Source organism: Bos grunniens, chromosome 21, assembly GCF_055505025.1.
Source record: "Bos grunniens cultivar Pamir isolate PY7600 chromosome 21, Bosgru_T2T1.0, whole genome shotgun sequence".
In the NCBI taxonomy this organism is placed as follows: Eukaryota; Metazoa; Chordata; class Mammalia; order Artiodactyla; family Bovidae; genus Bos; species Bos grunniens.
Window position 1 is genome coordinate 50580788 of NC_141185.1, and position 16085 is coordinate 50596872.

Sequence of the window (16085 nt, forward strand, 5' to 3'; positions counted from 1 at the left end):
TTTGTTGATGGGTGGGGTAGTGCTCTCCCTGTTAGTTGTTTGGTCTGAGGCAATCCAGCCCTTGGGTCTGTCAGCTCTATGGTAGGGCTAATGGTGACCTCCAAGAGGGCTTATGCCAAGGGGTCCCTCAAGGACTCCTGCTCCCATGCCCCTGTCCCCATGGCAAGCCATTGCCAAACCACCCTCCACGGGAAACCCTCCAACACTAAGAGGAGGTCTGGTTCAGTCTCTTGTGGTGTCACTGCTCCTTTCGCCTGGGTCATGGTGCATGCAAGATTTTGTTTGTGACCTCCAAAACCTCCTTTGTTTCCTCTAGTCCTTGGAAGTCCTATAATCAAATCCTGCTGGCCTTCAAAATCAAATTCCTTGGGGATTCATAGTCCCTTTTTCAGATCCCCAGCCTGGGAACCCTGACATGGGACTCAGAACCTTCATAACAGTGGGAGAACTTCTTTAGTATTATTCTTCTCCAGTTTGTGGGTCGCCCACCCAGCAGGTATGGGGTGTGATTTTATCACGATTGTGCCCCTTCTACCATATCACTGCAGCTTCTTCCTTGTCTTTGGATTTGGGATATCCTTTTTTGGTGGGTTCTAACATCCTCCTGTTGATGGTTGTTCAACAGTTGCAATTTTCATGCTGTCACAGGAGGAGATGAGCACACATCCTTCTACTCCGTCATCTTGAATCACCCAGCCTGTATCTTACTACTTTTTATATCATATATCCTAGAGATATTTACTTATCATCGTTGGAAAAGATTCCCTCTTGCACTATGCCATGGTTTATTAACTTGTATCCTAAAGATGAACACCTGGGTTATTTCCAATATTTCCTGTCTTATTTTCAAGTGAGATCTAGAGTGGGAGTTTCATTCATGCCAGGCTGCTCTAATCAGGACAAGGAAAATGGGAAGAAGTGGTCAGTACACAAAAGATAAGAAAACCAAGGAAAACCAGAAAAGAGCAAAAAAACAGAAAATTCAGAGAAGATGAGAGAAACAAAAAAAAGAGGCAAAACAGGATGAGGGCAACCACACAAAACAGGAAGGAGACAGAACAGAAGGAGAAAAGGAAACAAAAAAGAAAGTGAGATGAATGGGGAAGGATGTGAGTAGGGAGAGAGAAGAGACAAGAAGACATCAGAGCTTGGTAAATATGCATCTGGTAATCAGAGAGGCTCAGGAGTCTCCAGGCTAATCTTCAGTCCCTACAGAAACCTGGTGGGCCCAGTACACCAGGTCAGCCACGCATATCAGCAGGTTGAGCGCTGTCAGAATGGCCACAGCCATTCCTCATTCCAGGTGCAAATGTAATAGATGAGCCCATCGATACAGTCCATATAATTGGATTGCTGGGGCTGCCCGCCAAACTTCTCATTGAACTGGTAGAGCAGCCAGAGGACCAGAGTGCTGACATAGAGGAGGACAGAGAGCAGGGTCAGCAAAAACTGGAAAATGGGGACAGTCACAGGCAGCCTGTATTCCCATCCAACCAGGTTCCCCAGGATGGTCAGGGCTGCTGGGAAGAAGCAGATGGAGTACACGGCGACACACCACTCCAGGGCCGGCTGGTGCAGGTACAGGGAGGTGTGGCTAAAGAACATAAAGATGAGACAGGCCACAAAGGTCTCCAGCACTTTCAGCAGGCCTGGCATGGTGTGCACATAGCAGGGGATCTCACTGAGCTCATAATACTGCCATGAGCAGGCCACTTCCATGGCATAAAATACAGAAGCAACACAGGAGAATGCAGTGGCCACGATGGCTCGGTCCTGGTAAGGGCCATAAGGCAGGAAATGGACATGAGTGGTGGCACAGATGATGAAGGCCAAGAGGCAGAGGAGGGCAACATAGCAGGTGTAGATGATGGTAAGTTGTACCAGAAGAAAGGAAAGGGGGACTGGAGCTTACACAGCTCTACAGTGGAGATGATGAGGATCATGGCAAAACAGAAGCGCCAGATGGACATGAAGCAGTTACCTACGGCCCCCCTCAGGATGCCCATGTCGACCACGAGGGAGAAGACCATGCAGGTGCAGAAGAGCTGCGGCAGGCGGAGGAGGCAGCACATGACGTCCAAGGCACCTTGTCTCGAGATGTCACCCTGAAGAACATGGTGTTGTGATGGTCAAGCTGGTCACAGTCACCAACACAGCAGTGGTCTTCCCTGAGGACCCATCAGAGAAAGATCCGGCTCTGGAGGTGAATTAAATCAGATTCCTGGAAAAGGCTCAGAGTCCTGTGATGGCTGAGGCCCAGGATCTGTGGAGTTAGAACCAGTGGCTCAGATACCTGGGATACCAGAACAACCGCTCCAGAATTACATTCCCCACCCATCACCCTTGACATTGTCAGGAGACCTGTGTTATCCCAAACCTTCTACTGGGTTAGGTCTGACCTCAAACCATTAACGTTTTGGACCTCTTGTGCTGCGTGCCATTATCTATGGGGGCCCAAGGTAAAATGGTCCTTATATACAATCTGAAAATTTCAAGTCTCTCCAAATTGAAAAAGATTAAAAAAAAATTATTTGGTAAGCAAATTTGATCAAAATGTACATGAGACAATTTATGGTCATTATTTACATCATTTACTGTTAATGTTCCAAACTGCAGTTGCTGAAACACTAATGTGTTTCATTAGAAGGTGCTTTCAGACTCTGGGGTGATGCTATGTTCTATAGAGAACTATCTGGTCATCTGTTTGAAGCTGAAAAATTATGAGCTCTAGAGCATACCTGAGCCCAAAGATAAAGATAAAGGACTGTGGATTCTACTGCTACTCCCAGGTATTGATGAGAGTTAGCCGAGAGACTCAGGTACCTTCCCCAAGGTCAAAGGTTAGGAGTGAGAACCCAGATAAAAACACCAAAGCCATGGTTTGAGCACTTTGCTCTACAACCCACATGTCATCAGGGCTGTGGGTGGGAGCCCAGGACCAAAGCTCGGGGCTTTGAGACCCGACACACCTTCAGGGCCATGGCCTCCTTCCACAGCAACTTGGAGACACACATGCCCTGGACCTATCCTCCCTACAGCCATCACTTGAAGGAGCTGCCATCTGAGGGGACACAGCCTCACCTGGAGGAGGGAAGCTTCAGAAGTGAACAGGGAGGAGCCATGGGGTGAGAGCAAGACCATGGGGACAAGATGATGTGGGAAGTAGGGACTGTTCTGAATCCCCTCTCTCAATTTTGCCATCACATGTGACTCTTGCCCACTGGGAAGGGGAGACTTCAACCCAGCATGACTCCAAGGTGGGGCATCATGGAGGAAACACAGAATAAATTAACATAATGTTTGGCTCTGAAGCTCCAAAGCTGCCATCCAGATGGGAGTCTGGAAAGATTTAGGAGTAGTCCTACCTGTGAGGATTCTCCTGGCCTGGGAGACTGGTTAGCAGCTTCCAAGCTGGGAAAAAGGGATTAGAAATGAACAAGGATGCTGTGTTTGATGCTGATGGGGGCCTTTCAGGGTATCCAGGGAGGGGATGGGGATGGACGGATGATCACCCCCTTTAAAGGGCAGGAGCTGAAAGAGGAGGCCCCTGATGGACCCCTGGGAGGAGACAACCCTGAGGATGCTCCCGGGACTTGGGTGGGGGCAGGGGGCAGGGGGGCGCAGAGTGGAGATGACTGGGGGGAGCCCAGGGCCCCAGTGGCCCCGAGGCAGCCCATTAGGGGTCTTCTGACCCAGAAGAGATGCAGGCATGGAGCCAACCTTTGCCATGGAGGAGGGGCCTGGACTGGAACTGAGACAGGAGAACAGGGGCCTGAAGGGGTTTCAGGGCTGTGACAGGGACACATGGCCAGAGTGGCAGGGACCCTGGAGACCACGCAATTGCCCAGGTCACCTGCCCAAGACAGTCCGCCAGCCAGGGCTGCAGTCCTGCTCATACAGGGGCTCCTCCAGGGTCCAGTGTTGGGGGAGTGAGGCCCCTCCCAGCCCGCCCCCTCCTCAGGGACCGCTGCCCTGTTTCCAAGGGACTTTTTGCTGAGAAGCCACCAGGGTGGAAGGGCCAGTGCCGCATCCAGCTTCCTGCGATCAGGGGCCTTGTCACCTTTGCGATAATAAACCCTGGGACAAGCTGAGGCTGGAAAGAGAAACATAGAGCAAACCTGAGAACCTTCCTGGACTCACAAAGCTCCTTGAGGCCCAATAGCCAGTGGAGCCCTGAAGCCTGCTGGCCTCCCAGTGGGCATGCCAGGGGTGGGGAGGGATACTGGGGTGAGGGAGGCAGGCGGTGTCATGTTGCCTATCCCCCAATTTGATCCCCACCTAATTCCAAGACCCCATCTACAATTCCGCCTGGAACTACAAGAGATCTTTGGATCCTTTTAATGCTACAAAGGGAGGGTTGCAGAAGGAGAGGTGTGGGGATTCCAGCTGGGTGACCCTGGGTAAGGCCTGTGACCTCTCCGGGCCTTAGTTTCCCCTACTTGAAAAGTAGGAAGTTTGTTTGAGTCTCCCCAGCAACCCTTCCTCCAGTAAAGCATCTGCCTACAATGTGGGAGACCTGGGTTCAATCCCTGGGTTGGGAAGATCTCCTGGAGAAGGAACTGGCAACCCACTCCAGTATTCTTGCCTGGAAAATCCCATGGACGGAGGAACCTGGTGGGCTACAGTCCATGGGGTGGCAGAGTCGGACACGACTGAGCGACTTCACTTTCACTTTCCCCAGCAGCCCGTCCTCCACTGTAATCTGTGAGTGTGGACATGGTGCCCCCATCAGAACACAGCCTAAATGTGGCTGAGTCCTGCCTGCCCAGCAGCCAGGCGTGTGGACTGGAAGGCAGTGAGCCGGAAAGGTCATGGCCTGGACAAAGGAAGGAGAAGGAAGTGAGAGGGACACTCAGTTACAGGGAGAGGTGGGGCCTGGAGGAGATACTTTAGAGGTGGAAGATACTGGGGAAGTTACTCATCAGTCTCAGTCTCCCCATCTTTGCAATGGAATTAATCCCAGCTTTGTGTCAATGAATGAACAAAAGCACGTGAAGGACCCATCAGAGGGCCTGGAACATGGCACACTCAATCTATGCCCGCTACCTGTCCCCCTCCCCCTCACAGAGGACCCAGAACACCCTGGCCCCACTCTGGACATCAGCACACGCAAGCTTGATTTGTTGCAGATCAGGGGCTGCAAACCTGTTTGTACTACAGGTGGTCCAGGGATGTGTTTTGTGTTTCGTCACAGTGTTTTCAGGAAGAAATGGTGTAGAATCAGTATTATTTCTTCCCTAAGTGTTGGTGGCTGCAGTGTTTTAATTTCACATGAAAATCCAGATTCCCAGCTCCTTTTGAAGCCTCAGGAGATCTGGTGTCACTGGGCTGTGTGTCCTCAAGATGAGGGGCCAGTGAATGGAGCTGAGCAGCTGCTACATGCTATATGTTATTTTCCATTTTCATCTTTGTGTAATTTTCTGTATTTTCTTATTCTCAAGTATAATTGGCATAAAGCAGGACTATGAGTGTCTCACATGTGCCCAGTTTCTCCTCCTTGGTATGGCCAGGCTTCCGCTTCCTCACAGGAGTGTCCACCCCTCTCTCTAGGGAGCATCCGTGTCCTCAACTGCATGTACAGCCTTCAACAAATTTCACATGCTCTGATGTCATATGTAGACGTGTGTGTACATACATGTACATATGCTTATAGTGAGTATCTGTATCTTTTTTTCCTGTTTTATAAATGCAAGACTATATCATCACACAGAATCTTGCTTTTCCACCACCCCAGACAGGTGCAGCTGGTCCTCTCCATCCCCTTTACTTATTTACTTCCCTCCTGGCTCCTGGGAGTGTTTGGACTGACTGTCCTTCTCTAGATCAGTGGACCCTCCCCTGTGAGTCTCAGACACTGGGGGACACAGGGGGTCCTGGATGCATGTGACCATCATGCTCTGGAGCAGGAGGTCAGGATGCTTTCCTGGAAAATTTATTAAAAATACGACATAGAGTACACTTTTTATTTCTAAAATTTCATCTTGGCTTCCTAGGGCCACTGCAGCAAATTATGACAAGCCTGGTGGCTTAAAACAACAGAAATATATTCTCTCACAGTTCTGGGCATCATAACTCTGAAATCAAGGTGTCAGCAGGGCAGTGTTGCCTCTGATGCCCAGGGGAGGGTCCCTCTTTGCCTCTTTTAGCTTCTGGAGGCCCCTTACCTTGTGGCTGTGTTATCAAATGCAGGCTTGACTGCTCATCTCTCAAGAAGCCAAATACTGAGAGATGAGTGCTGGGCTCTGTCTGGGACAAGGTGCCGCTCCTCTGCTGTGAACACAATCATCACCGGGATGGTGGGTTGAAAAAAATACTAATGAACCATTTTTTGTGGAAGAGCTTGATATGGAGGAATGGCATTTTTCCAGTTTAGTAGGTGCGAGATGGAAAATGGAGCATAAAATTAAGCAATGGCTGTCCAAAAGGATATCCTAGTAGGAATTCCCCAGTGGCCCAGCTGGTAAAGAATTAACTGCCAATGCAGGAGACCTGGGTTTGATCCTTGGGTCAGGAAGATCCCCTGGAGAAGGGAATGGCAACCCACTCCATTATTCTTGCCTGGGAAATCCCATGGAACGACTACAGTCCACAGCTGGGTTACAGTCCACGGGGTTGCAAAGAGTTGGAAATGACTGAGCAGACAAGCACGCAGGGCTGTCCTACTGCACTCAGACCTCCTGCAGGGAACTGTCTCAGTGAAAATCTATTCCCCACCCCCCACCCCAGACCCCCCACCCTCCCACTGCCCCGGCCCTGTAGGGAACACACTCTGGGCAAACTGAGTATCCTGTTAGGTCTTAAAGAGAGAGACTACTTCAAATCTCCTTTCTTCCTCAAGCTGTGGGGGCTCTGAGGCTCTCCTCCTCTCCCCCCACCCTGCAGTCCCCCCACCGCTGCTCCTGCACTAGAATTCCCCCTCCTTCCAGAGACTGGGGGGAGGGAGGCTGAAGGCTCCAGGCTCCCCTTGCCTGGGGCATCAGGATAAGAACCACAGAATTTGGGCTCTTCCTCATCTTCCCCATCTCAGTCAATGGCACTGCCTTCCTGAATGCTCTTCACAAAATACTTCGAATCCACCTACTTTTCTTCATCTCTACAGCCACCTGGTCCAGATCCATCCATCCCCTCACCTGCTTTAGTTGGTTCCTCTATTTCCATCCTTTCCCTCAAAGATGAATTTGAAATAAAGTCAAACTAAGATATTTTGAAGGCTTCTCTTTGTTCCCTTAGGATGGAACACGGACTCTAAAATGTCACTTCCAAAGCCCTGAGAGTCCAGACTCCTTTCTACTTTTCCTGCCTTATTGCCTCCCTCCCTCCAGGCACTGAGATCGTCTTCCAGTTCCTCTTGGTCATCTCAGGGCCTTTCCCCTGACATGTCTACACATCCCCTAGCCCTGAACTGAGACCAGAGCTCAGCCTGGCACACAGTAGTCCTGTGCCCAGTCAGTGTCACTCCAAACCTTAGTTTGCTCATCCAGAAAATGGAGACAATAGCCTTCAGCAGCAAGTCTGACAACGTGACTTATTACCCCTATTTCATTTTATCTTCAGGGATATTATTATTGTCGTCCCCATTTAACAGATGATGAAACTGAGGCTCAGAGAGTACATTAGATCATTTTACTCAAGGTCATACACTTACTCCCTGACAGAGCCTGGATTTGAATAAACGTCTGTCTCCCTGCAAAACTCAGCAGGTAATAGAACCTCGGGAAATGCTGAGATTTACTGAATGCTGACCCCCTTCTCTTGGGTCGAAGAATCATCTCCTGCCTCCTGTGGGTCTTGGTCTGGCTGCAATGCCCTCAACTTGTCCAGACCTCCTGTTGACAAGCCAGCCAAAAAATGCCAGAGAGTGTGGAGACTTAGAGAGGTGCTGACTGGACCCTCACTGGATTCTCCTCAGCTCACTGGGCTCCCTACAGGAACTTTTAGACAGGAGCCAGACATACAGACAAGGGCCACTTGGATTGGCTATCTGCACTGGCCCCCAAGGCAGATAGCCAGGTCTCTGAGAGCCGAGGGAATGGCCCACTTCTTTCTACTCATTGGAGGATTGAGGAAGGTCAGCTCTGTGATTTTTCCAAGAAGCTGGTCCAGAGCCATGGAATGGAAACATCTGTGCCCTGGGCTCTGTTCTGGATGCAGCTCAGGACACAGTCTGGCAGATGTCGGGGGGTGGGGGGGTGGGAGGGGGGTGCGCCAGCTGGAGTCACCCTGCCTGGAGGAAGCTCTGGCCGGCTGAACAGGGAGCCTCTGGCCACTGCCCCTGGAGACAGGGAGCCCAGGCCAAGCAGGGAGCAAGGGAAGGGCCTGAGGCTTGGGCACCAGGAGTCTTCTCCATCAACTGTGTGTACTAAAGGTCTGGGGTGCCGGGGTCCAGCCCCGGCTGATCCAGGGTATTCGAAGGAGAGACAGCATAGGCGAGGATCAGGAAACAATTGCTTAATTAAACGTTAATTAAGGATATAAAGAGTAATAGAATGAGGATAGCTCAGTGAGGAAATTCAGTGGAGAAAAGAGGCTGAAATAAGGATAGCTCAGTGAGGAAATTCAGTGGAGAAAAGAGGCTGAATAATTCAGCCAGAAGGTAAGAGAAAGAACGACATGGTGAGACCAAGTTTCAGTGAACAAGGCCCGCACTTTATTTTCCAAAGTAGTTTTTATACCTTAAGTTATGCATAGAGGATAATGGGGGAAGGGGTAGAGTCTTGCAGCAAGCCAGGCTTTCTTCCTGCAAACTTATCATATGCAAAAGCTTAGGTGATTTGCATCATCTTCTGGCCCGGAGGCCTGTTAACATTTTAAGACCTTTTCTTCAGAAAACTTATTTTTCTCTAAAGGTGATTGGTCAGGAGCCACCCTTCAAAAGCATTAGATAAAGTTGCATTCCTACAGAGCAAAGGTGTGGTGGGCTATAACAAGAAAATGAATTAACTCAAGGGTCCAAGGTTACAAACATTAAAGCTACTACTTACACCAATTATATTAATCAATACACTGCCAGGGACACAGCAGGTAAGGGATATGGAAACTTAGCAGCAAACATTGGCCCAACAAGTGAAAATCCCTTCACCAATACAATTTCTAATCAATCTTTTAACTACTCAAAAGAATCTGTGTTTAGACAGTTTAGAACATCTCCTGCCTCTCACAGTTGGGAGGCTCTGAACAATCACATGTGGCCGGAAAAACCTATTCAGGCAGGCTAGAGGATTTCCAAAGGAGTTTGTAGGTTAAGCACTGTCACACCCAGGAATTATTAACTGGAGCTGTAAGCTAACTCTTTTTTCAGAGAGGTAGTGGGGGACAGCCCCCCGTAAAGTCAGAAGTGTAGGTGAAGGCACAAAGCAGAAAGTAGGCAGACTCTGGTTTTGGGTGTAAATGCTCGAGAATTTCCAGGGGGACTCCTGAAGCTCGATCCCACCTTTGCGTATGCCGAGCCTCCTTCCTCATGACCTTTGTCATGGGCAGAGTTCCTCACACTGGCTCCCGGCAGTGATAGAATTCCAGTTGAGCTATTCCAGATCCTGAAAGATGATGCTGTGGAAAGTGCTGCACTCAATATGCAATATGCACTCAATATGCAATATGCCGGCTCCCGGCACTGGGGGAGTCCTGGTCACAGCAGGTGGACTTGGGGACCACAGCTCCCCTTCCCCAGATCCCTGGATCCAAAGTGCCTCCCTTCCCTCTGCCTTTGGAGACAGGCCTGTGAGAGCATCTCTCAGCTCCTCCTCCAGGCTTTCTCCTTGGGAATCAGACCCACATGAGACTGTGGAACCATTGTGTACTCTGGGTCTGCCTCTCTCTTCACTCTGGGCTTCTGTTTCATCTTCCCCTGTTTATGGTCAGCCCCTTTGTACACCCTGCAGAAAGGACTTTGCATTCCCTAAAGGAACAAAGCTCCCCAAACAGGGCAAGGCCACTTGGGCTGCTGATTTGGACTCTGAAGAAGTGAATAGTCAAGAATGTGCCGGAACAAGGGAGTCTGGGAGACCTCAGAATGTGGGGCCACCTGGAAGTAGTTTGTGTTTTTGACAAGAATCACTGGAGAGTTGGACCCCTGGGAAGTAACTGAGGAAACTCATGTTATGAGAGAGAAACATGGTCCCCACCAAACAGAGGTCATTGGGAAGGAGGGTCTGTGTAATCAGGGAGGATGTGACCAATAAACAGGACCCAGCAGCCAAGAGGAAACAAGCAGAGAGGGTGGACAGAGGAGAGGGAGCTGGCTTCCATCTCCACGTCTGAGTCTCCAGGACTGGCAAGTCCAGAGGCCCCGGGAAGAGGGGGACTGGGAGGGACCAGGGGTCTCTGGCACCCCTCCCCCATCTAGCAGATGAGGAAACTGACTCAGCAGCAGTGAGTGCCCTCCTCGGGGGGACGGAGCAGGTTTGTGCAGAACGAGGGTGGACGGGGCAGAATCCCAGCCTGGAGGATGCTGCTGCTATACTTGTCACAAGCAGCATGGAGCCATGGACAGACAGCCGGCCTGGGGACAGGACTCCTGGTCCTGACTCTGACTCTGCCACATGCAGGGTGACTCTGGACACGTCCTGCCCCTCCCTGGGGTCCAGCCGCTCCTCCTCTATGATGAGAGAGTTGGACTAAGCAGAGGACCTTTACACTCTCTTTTGAGATCCACAGTGGGGGGACTGGACCTTGTCTTGGAATTGTGAGAAATGACCTTTCACCTCCCAGCAGGAGGGATGGGGCAGCCGCCCTCATGAACCAGGAGGTTTGGACAGTGAGCCCCTCAGGTGAGCCAACCCTGGGCAATTTCTGTACTAAAGCACAGAGGCATCGCCATCTTCTGGGAAGCGAGCTCCTAGGATTGTGTTCTATATTATTCAGGAAAATAGAATATGAGATTCTTCCACCCAGACTTGTGGAGGTCAATGCATATTTGCTTTTGTCATTGAAAAAATTAATCAATAGTCAAGTTAGAAAGAAAAGGAAAATTTTATTCAAAGTAGCCTGAGGAGTAAAGCTGCTGAAACAGTCTCTCAGGAAGCTCTGAGAACTGTTGAGAAGAGTACGGGGGGAGCAGTAGGGATGTGGCTCAGAGAGAGGGAGACATGCCACCAAGCACACACCTTGTTACAGGTTACTGCTCTTCCAGGACAACAGCCATCTTGCTTAATGGTTTTAGTGCTTTTCTAAATATGGGATGAGATGGTTGGATGGCATCACCGACTCAATGGACATGAGTTTGAGTAAACTCTGGGTGTTGGTGATGGACAGGGAGGCCTGGCGTGCTGCAGTCCATGGGGTCGCAAAGAGTCGGACACGACTGAGCGACTGAACTGAACTGAACTGAATACGGGAAGATGCAAAAACGTGTTACTGAAAATTCCTCTTGAAATATCTGTCTGAGGGCTGGTTTTCCCAGTTTTCCCAGAGCACAAAATGCTTCATCCTGATTTTGGCTTTGAATTCTTTTTAGGGTGGATTGCATGTCAGTGACCACAGTGGCTAATGGCTTCGTGCTGGGTTGTGGGCAATATTCTTTATTACAGTCCCCTCCATTTCTGTCTTAATTTCAACAAAAGTTTGGGAGACAATTTGGACCAGTCTGTCCCAGGGTGCTAAGAATGTTCATTCCCAGGTCATCGAAGGATTTCTTTGATAAACCACTCAAGTGCTATTACTCTAGTTCTCTTAATAGTGAACAAAAGCATTTGGACCACCTATCTTTCTAGTCTATCAGGTTCCAGAAAATGGTTTCCACTTTCTGTTTCTTCCCATATCTATTGTCACACTATTACAGTCAAGGATCTTATAGAACTATGCATTAGGTCAATTGTTTTAAGTGGTTTATGCACCATTATTTTTTAACCACAAGGTTGATAACACATTTGTTAATGCAAGAAACAAAACTCTTGTAAAATAGGCAGAAAATAGCTAGGGACATTAATCATGTAATAAGTAAGCAGTGTTATCTTCTAGTTACATGGCTGGGACCAGAGGAATAAAGTGATCTTTGTGGCTGAGCAGGTATTTCTGTCATTGGGGTGGGCTGGTTAATACAGATGCACAATGCACATTAGAGGGGAGTGCAGTGCAAAGTGAAAGTCACTCAGTCATGTCGGACTCTTTGTGACCCCATGGACTACACAGTCCATGGAATTCTCCCAGAATACTGGAGTGAGTAGCCGTTCCGTTCTCCAGGGGATCTTCCCAACCCAGGGATCAAACCCAGGTCTCCTACACTGCAGGCAGATTCTTTACCAGCTGAGCCACAAGGGAAGTCCCTAGAAAGAAAGTTTTCCCTGACTGGGAGTCGAACCCTGGCTGCGGTGGCGAAAGCACCGAATCCTAGCCACTAGACCACCAGGGAGGGAGGAACCCAAATGGGCAGAGAAAAAATTTTATGTTTATATTTTTCTTATCCTAGCCTAAAAATATGAATTTTACTTCATCATTTCTTAAGATTTTCCTGCTATGGGAACCCTGTCCTGGGAGCCCTTCCCCTCCACTCAACCTGCCACTGGATGAAGATCACAGGCTTCATCCCAGCACAGGACTGAGTGGCAGCAGTGGGGATTCTTCCCCTGCCCTTCCCCCCAGCTCTGCTTGCCTGGCTTGACACTAGATGCTGGGCTCTGAGGCTCTGCAGTTGACAGCAAGAGAGGAAGAAGGCTTGTGATGCCATCCAAGCCACCAGTTACTGTAAAGGGCTGCCGGTCTCAAGGCAGGCGAGCACACACACACACACAAACACACACACTGAGCATGCACACGGGCGCACATTTTAAAGAGAAGCATCCAGGTGCTGTCATGGCCCCTTTAAGAGTTAGGGGGAAAGGATGTTGGCACTGGGGTGAGGCCCAACCTCTTGCGGGCCCACCCCCTAGGCCACACCCCCAGTGTCTGGTCCAGGTATGGGCAGAGAGTCCCAGAAACTTAGGTTTGCCTGAGGATGGAAATTGGCTAGGACACTTCTGACCTCTAGGCAAATTTGGGAAAATTACAGTGTGTGAATTTTGGTTTTGCGAAGGTGAGGAGGAGAGGAGGGCATGGGGGGGGGGCGGTGTTTATTTTCTTTTGTCTTTATGTGTATGCTCAGTCACTGTTGTGCCCAACTCTTTGTGGCTCCATGGACTATAGCCTGCCAGGCTCCTCTGTGCATGGGATTTCCCAGGCAAAAATACTGGAGTGGGTTGCCATTTCCTCCTCCAGGGGATCTTCCCAACAAAGGGATCGAACCTGCATCTCCTGCATCTCCTGCATTGGCAGGCAAATTCTTTATTGCTGCACCACCTGGGAACCACCTGGGAAGCTTTTTAATATTGAAATTATAAGGGCTTTATGAACATAGGCAAGGAACAAGGCTATTCTCTACGATTGACAGCAGGGACTGATGGGAACCAGAAGGTCCAAGGAATTTTTTGAAAATTATATATATTTGTAGAGATTATATTATGTCTGAGTCCCAGAGAAACAGGAAGAAGCAGAAGAAAGCAATTGGCACAAGAAGCATGTGTGTGTCCCCTTACGCTCAACTAACGCATCTCCCTTGACTATGAAAGCAGCAATCCCACCACCCCCATCCACCTGCCCAAGAAAATTAGAAAATTCCCCTTTAAGAATAGGGTCCCCCAGTAATTTTTGACCTCCTGACTAGAAAAAAAAACAAAAGAAAATGAGAACACCCAGGCTAACATCCCTTTAAGGCTGCAGGGCCACACTCTTCTCCCTGCAGAGGCAGGACCTGGTGTTTTGATAACTGAGGCAGGAGGCCCACATCACTGCCCCTCATCAACACTGCAGACAGGTGTCTTCAAGACGCTGGCTTCTTCAGTAGCTCCTTTTTAAATTCCCCTGACAGCAGTTGGCATGGAAGTCATCTCAACTTCCTCTAAGATGCTATCTCGGCCAGGAATCCCCAATTTTTGGGCCACGGACGGGTACTGGTCTGTGACCTGTTAGGAACCTGACTGCGCAGCAGGAAGTGAGCAACGGGCATGACCTGAACCATCCCCCCGCCCTACCCCAGGGAGAAATGGAAAATTGTTGTTCCAAAAGACTGATCCCTGATGCCAAAAATGTTGGACTCTGTTGTTCTTGGCAGTGTGTTTTAGTAAGCCTACAAAAATTCTGGAGACAATCTTAAGTGGGGCTGAGCACCAGGTGGGCCCAGGAATTCAGGGTCTCTGCTTTAGACTTCCACTCGCTGGGAGTTATTGACCTCCAGAGATTTATTCTTTAAATAGATGAGAGGCACACTGTACACTCTCCCCTACTGGGAGAAAGTGGGCCCAATGACTAGCTACTTATCCCACCCCCCACACACATACCAACTATGGCATCGCAAGGGGAACAGACACGCTTTGGCAACGAGGCCCCTCCAGAGGCCAAGGGTGTAAACAGCTGCACAGAGGGCTGTGTGCTGTGGAGTCAGCACCTTAGGAGGTGGGAGGGGCGGTGGGCAGAGAAGGAAGGAGTCTCATGTCCTGATGGATCAGAAGAAGGAAAATGGGGAGAGGTGGTCAGGACACAGGAGATAAGAAAACCAAGGATGATCAGAAAAGGGATAAAAAGCAGAAAATGTAGAAGAGATGAGAGAAGCAAGAGAAAGAGGCAAAACAGGGTGTGGGGAACCACACTAAGCAGGAAGGAGACAGATGAGAAGGAGGGAAGGAAACAGGAAAGATGAATGGGGAAGGATGTGAGGAGGGAGAGAGGGGAGCCAGGAAGAGGATGTCGGAGGATTACAGAACTTGGTAAGAAGATGGAATCCAGAGGCCCTGGGCAGAGCTCAGTACCTGATAAAAATGAAGTGGATCCAGTATGCCATGTCAGCCACATAAATCAGCAGGTTGATGGCTGTCAAGATGGCCACAGTCAGTTTTTGGTCCCAGATGCATAGTGTGGAGGCAAGCTCATCACTGCAGCTCACATCACTGGACCGCTGGGGCTGCCCGCCGAACTCCTGATTGAACTGGTAGAGTGGCCAGAGGATCAGGGCACTGGCATAAAGGAGGACAGAGAGCACGGTCTGCCCCAACAGGAAACGAGGGAAGAAGGTGTGTAGTCTGTTCTCGAATTTGACCAGCTTCAGCAGCATGGCCACGGCCCCCAGTGTGAAGCAGATGGAGTACACGGCCACACACCACACCAGTGCCGGCTGGTGCTGGTGCAGGTAGGTGTTGCTGATGAAGGCGAAGATGATGCAGGCCACCAATGTCTCCAGCAGCTTGAACAGGCCATGAATGGTAGCAAAATAGAAAGTGGTCTCACCCAGGAATAGTAGCCACAGAAAGGCCGCTTCCAAGGCGTAAAGCACACACGCGATGCAGGAGAATGCAGTGGCGGCAGTGGCCTGGTCCCGGAAGGGGCCATGAGGCAAGAACTGGATGTAGGTGATGGCGTACATGATGGAGGCTGAGAGGCAGAAAACGGTGGCGAGGCAGGCATAGGTGAAGAGAAAGCTCTTCCCAGAAAAGGGGAGACTGGGCTGGTACTTGCCTAATTGGACTATGAAGGTGATGAGGGTGATGACAAAGCAGAAGCACCAGATGAACATGGACCAGTGACTTACAGCCCCCATTCCAGTGCCCAAGCTGGCCACCAGTGAGAAAGCCGCGCACGTGGAGAACAGCTGCAGCAGGCGGTAGACGCATAACCGGACTCTATCAGTGTCCATGTCTGGTACACCACGTGGAGGTCCTGATGGGTGTTCAGGTCACAGTCACTGGTATGGCAGTGGTCTTCACTTGGAGTCCACTGGAGAAAGATCCAGGTTCTGAGGCAGATTAAATCAGATGCCAGGGAAAGGCTCAGGGCCCTGTGATGGCTGAGGCTCAGGATCTGTGGAGTTGGAACCAATGGCCCAGACACTCGGGTAACAGCACAGACACTCCAGAAGGATTCTCCCCACCCATCAGCCTTGGCCTTGTCACGAGACTTGTCTCATCTCACAGCTGGGTTGGGCCTGGCCTCAAACTATGAGCATGTTTTAATCTCTTTGTGCTATGTGCCATTATCCACAAAGACACAGGGGAGGGTGGCCCTTATCTGCAATCCCAATGCTTCAAGGATCTGAAAAAAAAGATAATGTTTTAAAAATATTTTGG

General features: G+C 49.9%; 1 protein-coding gene and 1 pseudogene across 3 annotated transcripts; both read right to left on the reverse strand.

Moving 5' to 3' along the window:
• Positions 1-1195: 1195 nt before the first annotated feature.
• LOC147349708 (myeloid-associated differentiation marker-like) lies at positions 1196-2131 on the reverse strand (annotated as a pseudogene). Its single transcript, XR_015150087.1, has one exon. The product of XR_015150087.1 is annotated as a myeloid-associated differentiation marker-like (transcript).
• LOC147349709 (myeloid-associated differentiation marker-like) lies at positions 2096-15843 on the reverse strand. 2 transcript variants are annotated; one of them, XM_086364656.1, is made up of 2 exons: positions 14775-15843; positions 2096-2263 (listed from the first exon to the last, which is right to left on the reverse strand). In XM_086364656.1, exons 1-2 carry the CDS (start codon positions 15653-15655, stop codon positions 2233-2235), a joined length of 912 nt encoding a protein of 303 aa, XP_086220782.1. In that variant the 5' UTR covers positions 15656-15843; the 3' UTR covers positions 2096-2232. The 2 variants fall into 2 exon arrangements, with proteins under 2 accessions (XP_086220782.1, XP_086220783.1); XM_086364657.1 differs by lacking the exon at positions 2096-2263 and having other exon boundaries at positions 14768-15791.
• Positions 15844-16085: the final 242 nt, after the last annotated feature.

What these genes read in the sequence shown, in the direction of transcription:
- LOC147349709 (XM_086364656.1), bottom strand. Translation starts at nt 15,655, where the DNA reads ATGGACACTGATAGAGTCCGGTTATGCGTCTACCGCCTGCTGCAGCTG. An exon ending in ATCCACTTCATTTTTATCAG is followed by an intron (nt 2,264 to 14,774) that starts GTACTGAGCTCT and finishes CTAACTCCACAG; the next exon opens with ATCCTGGGCCTCAGCCATCA.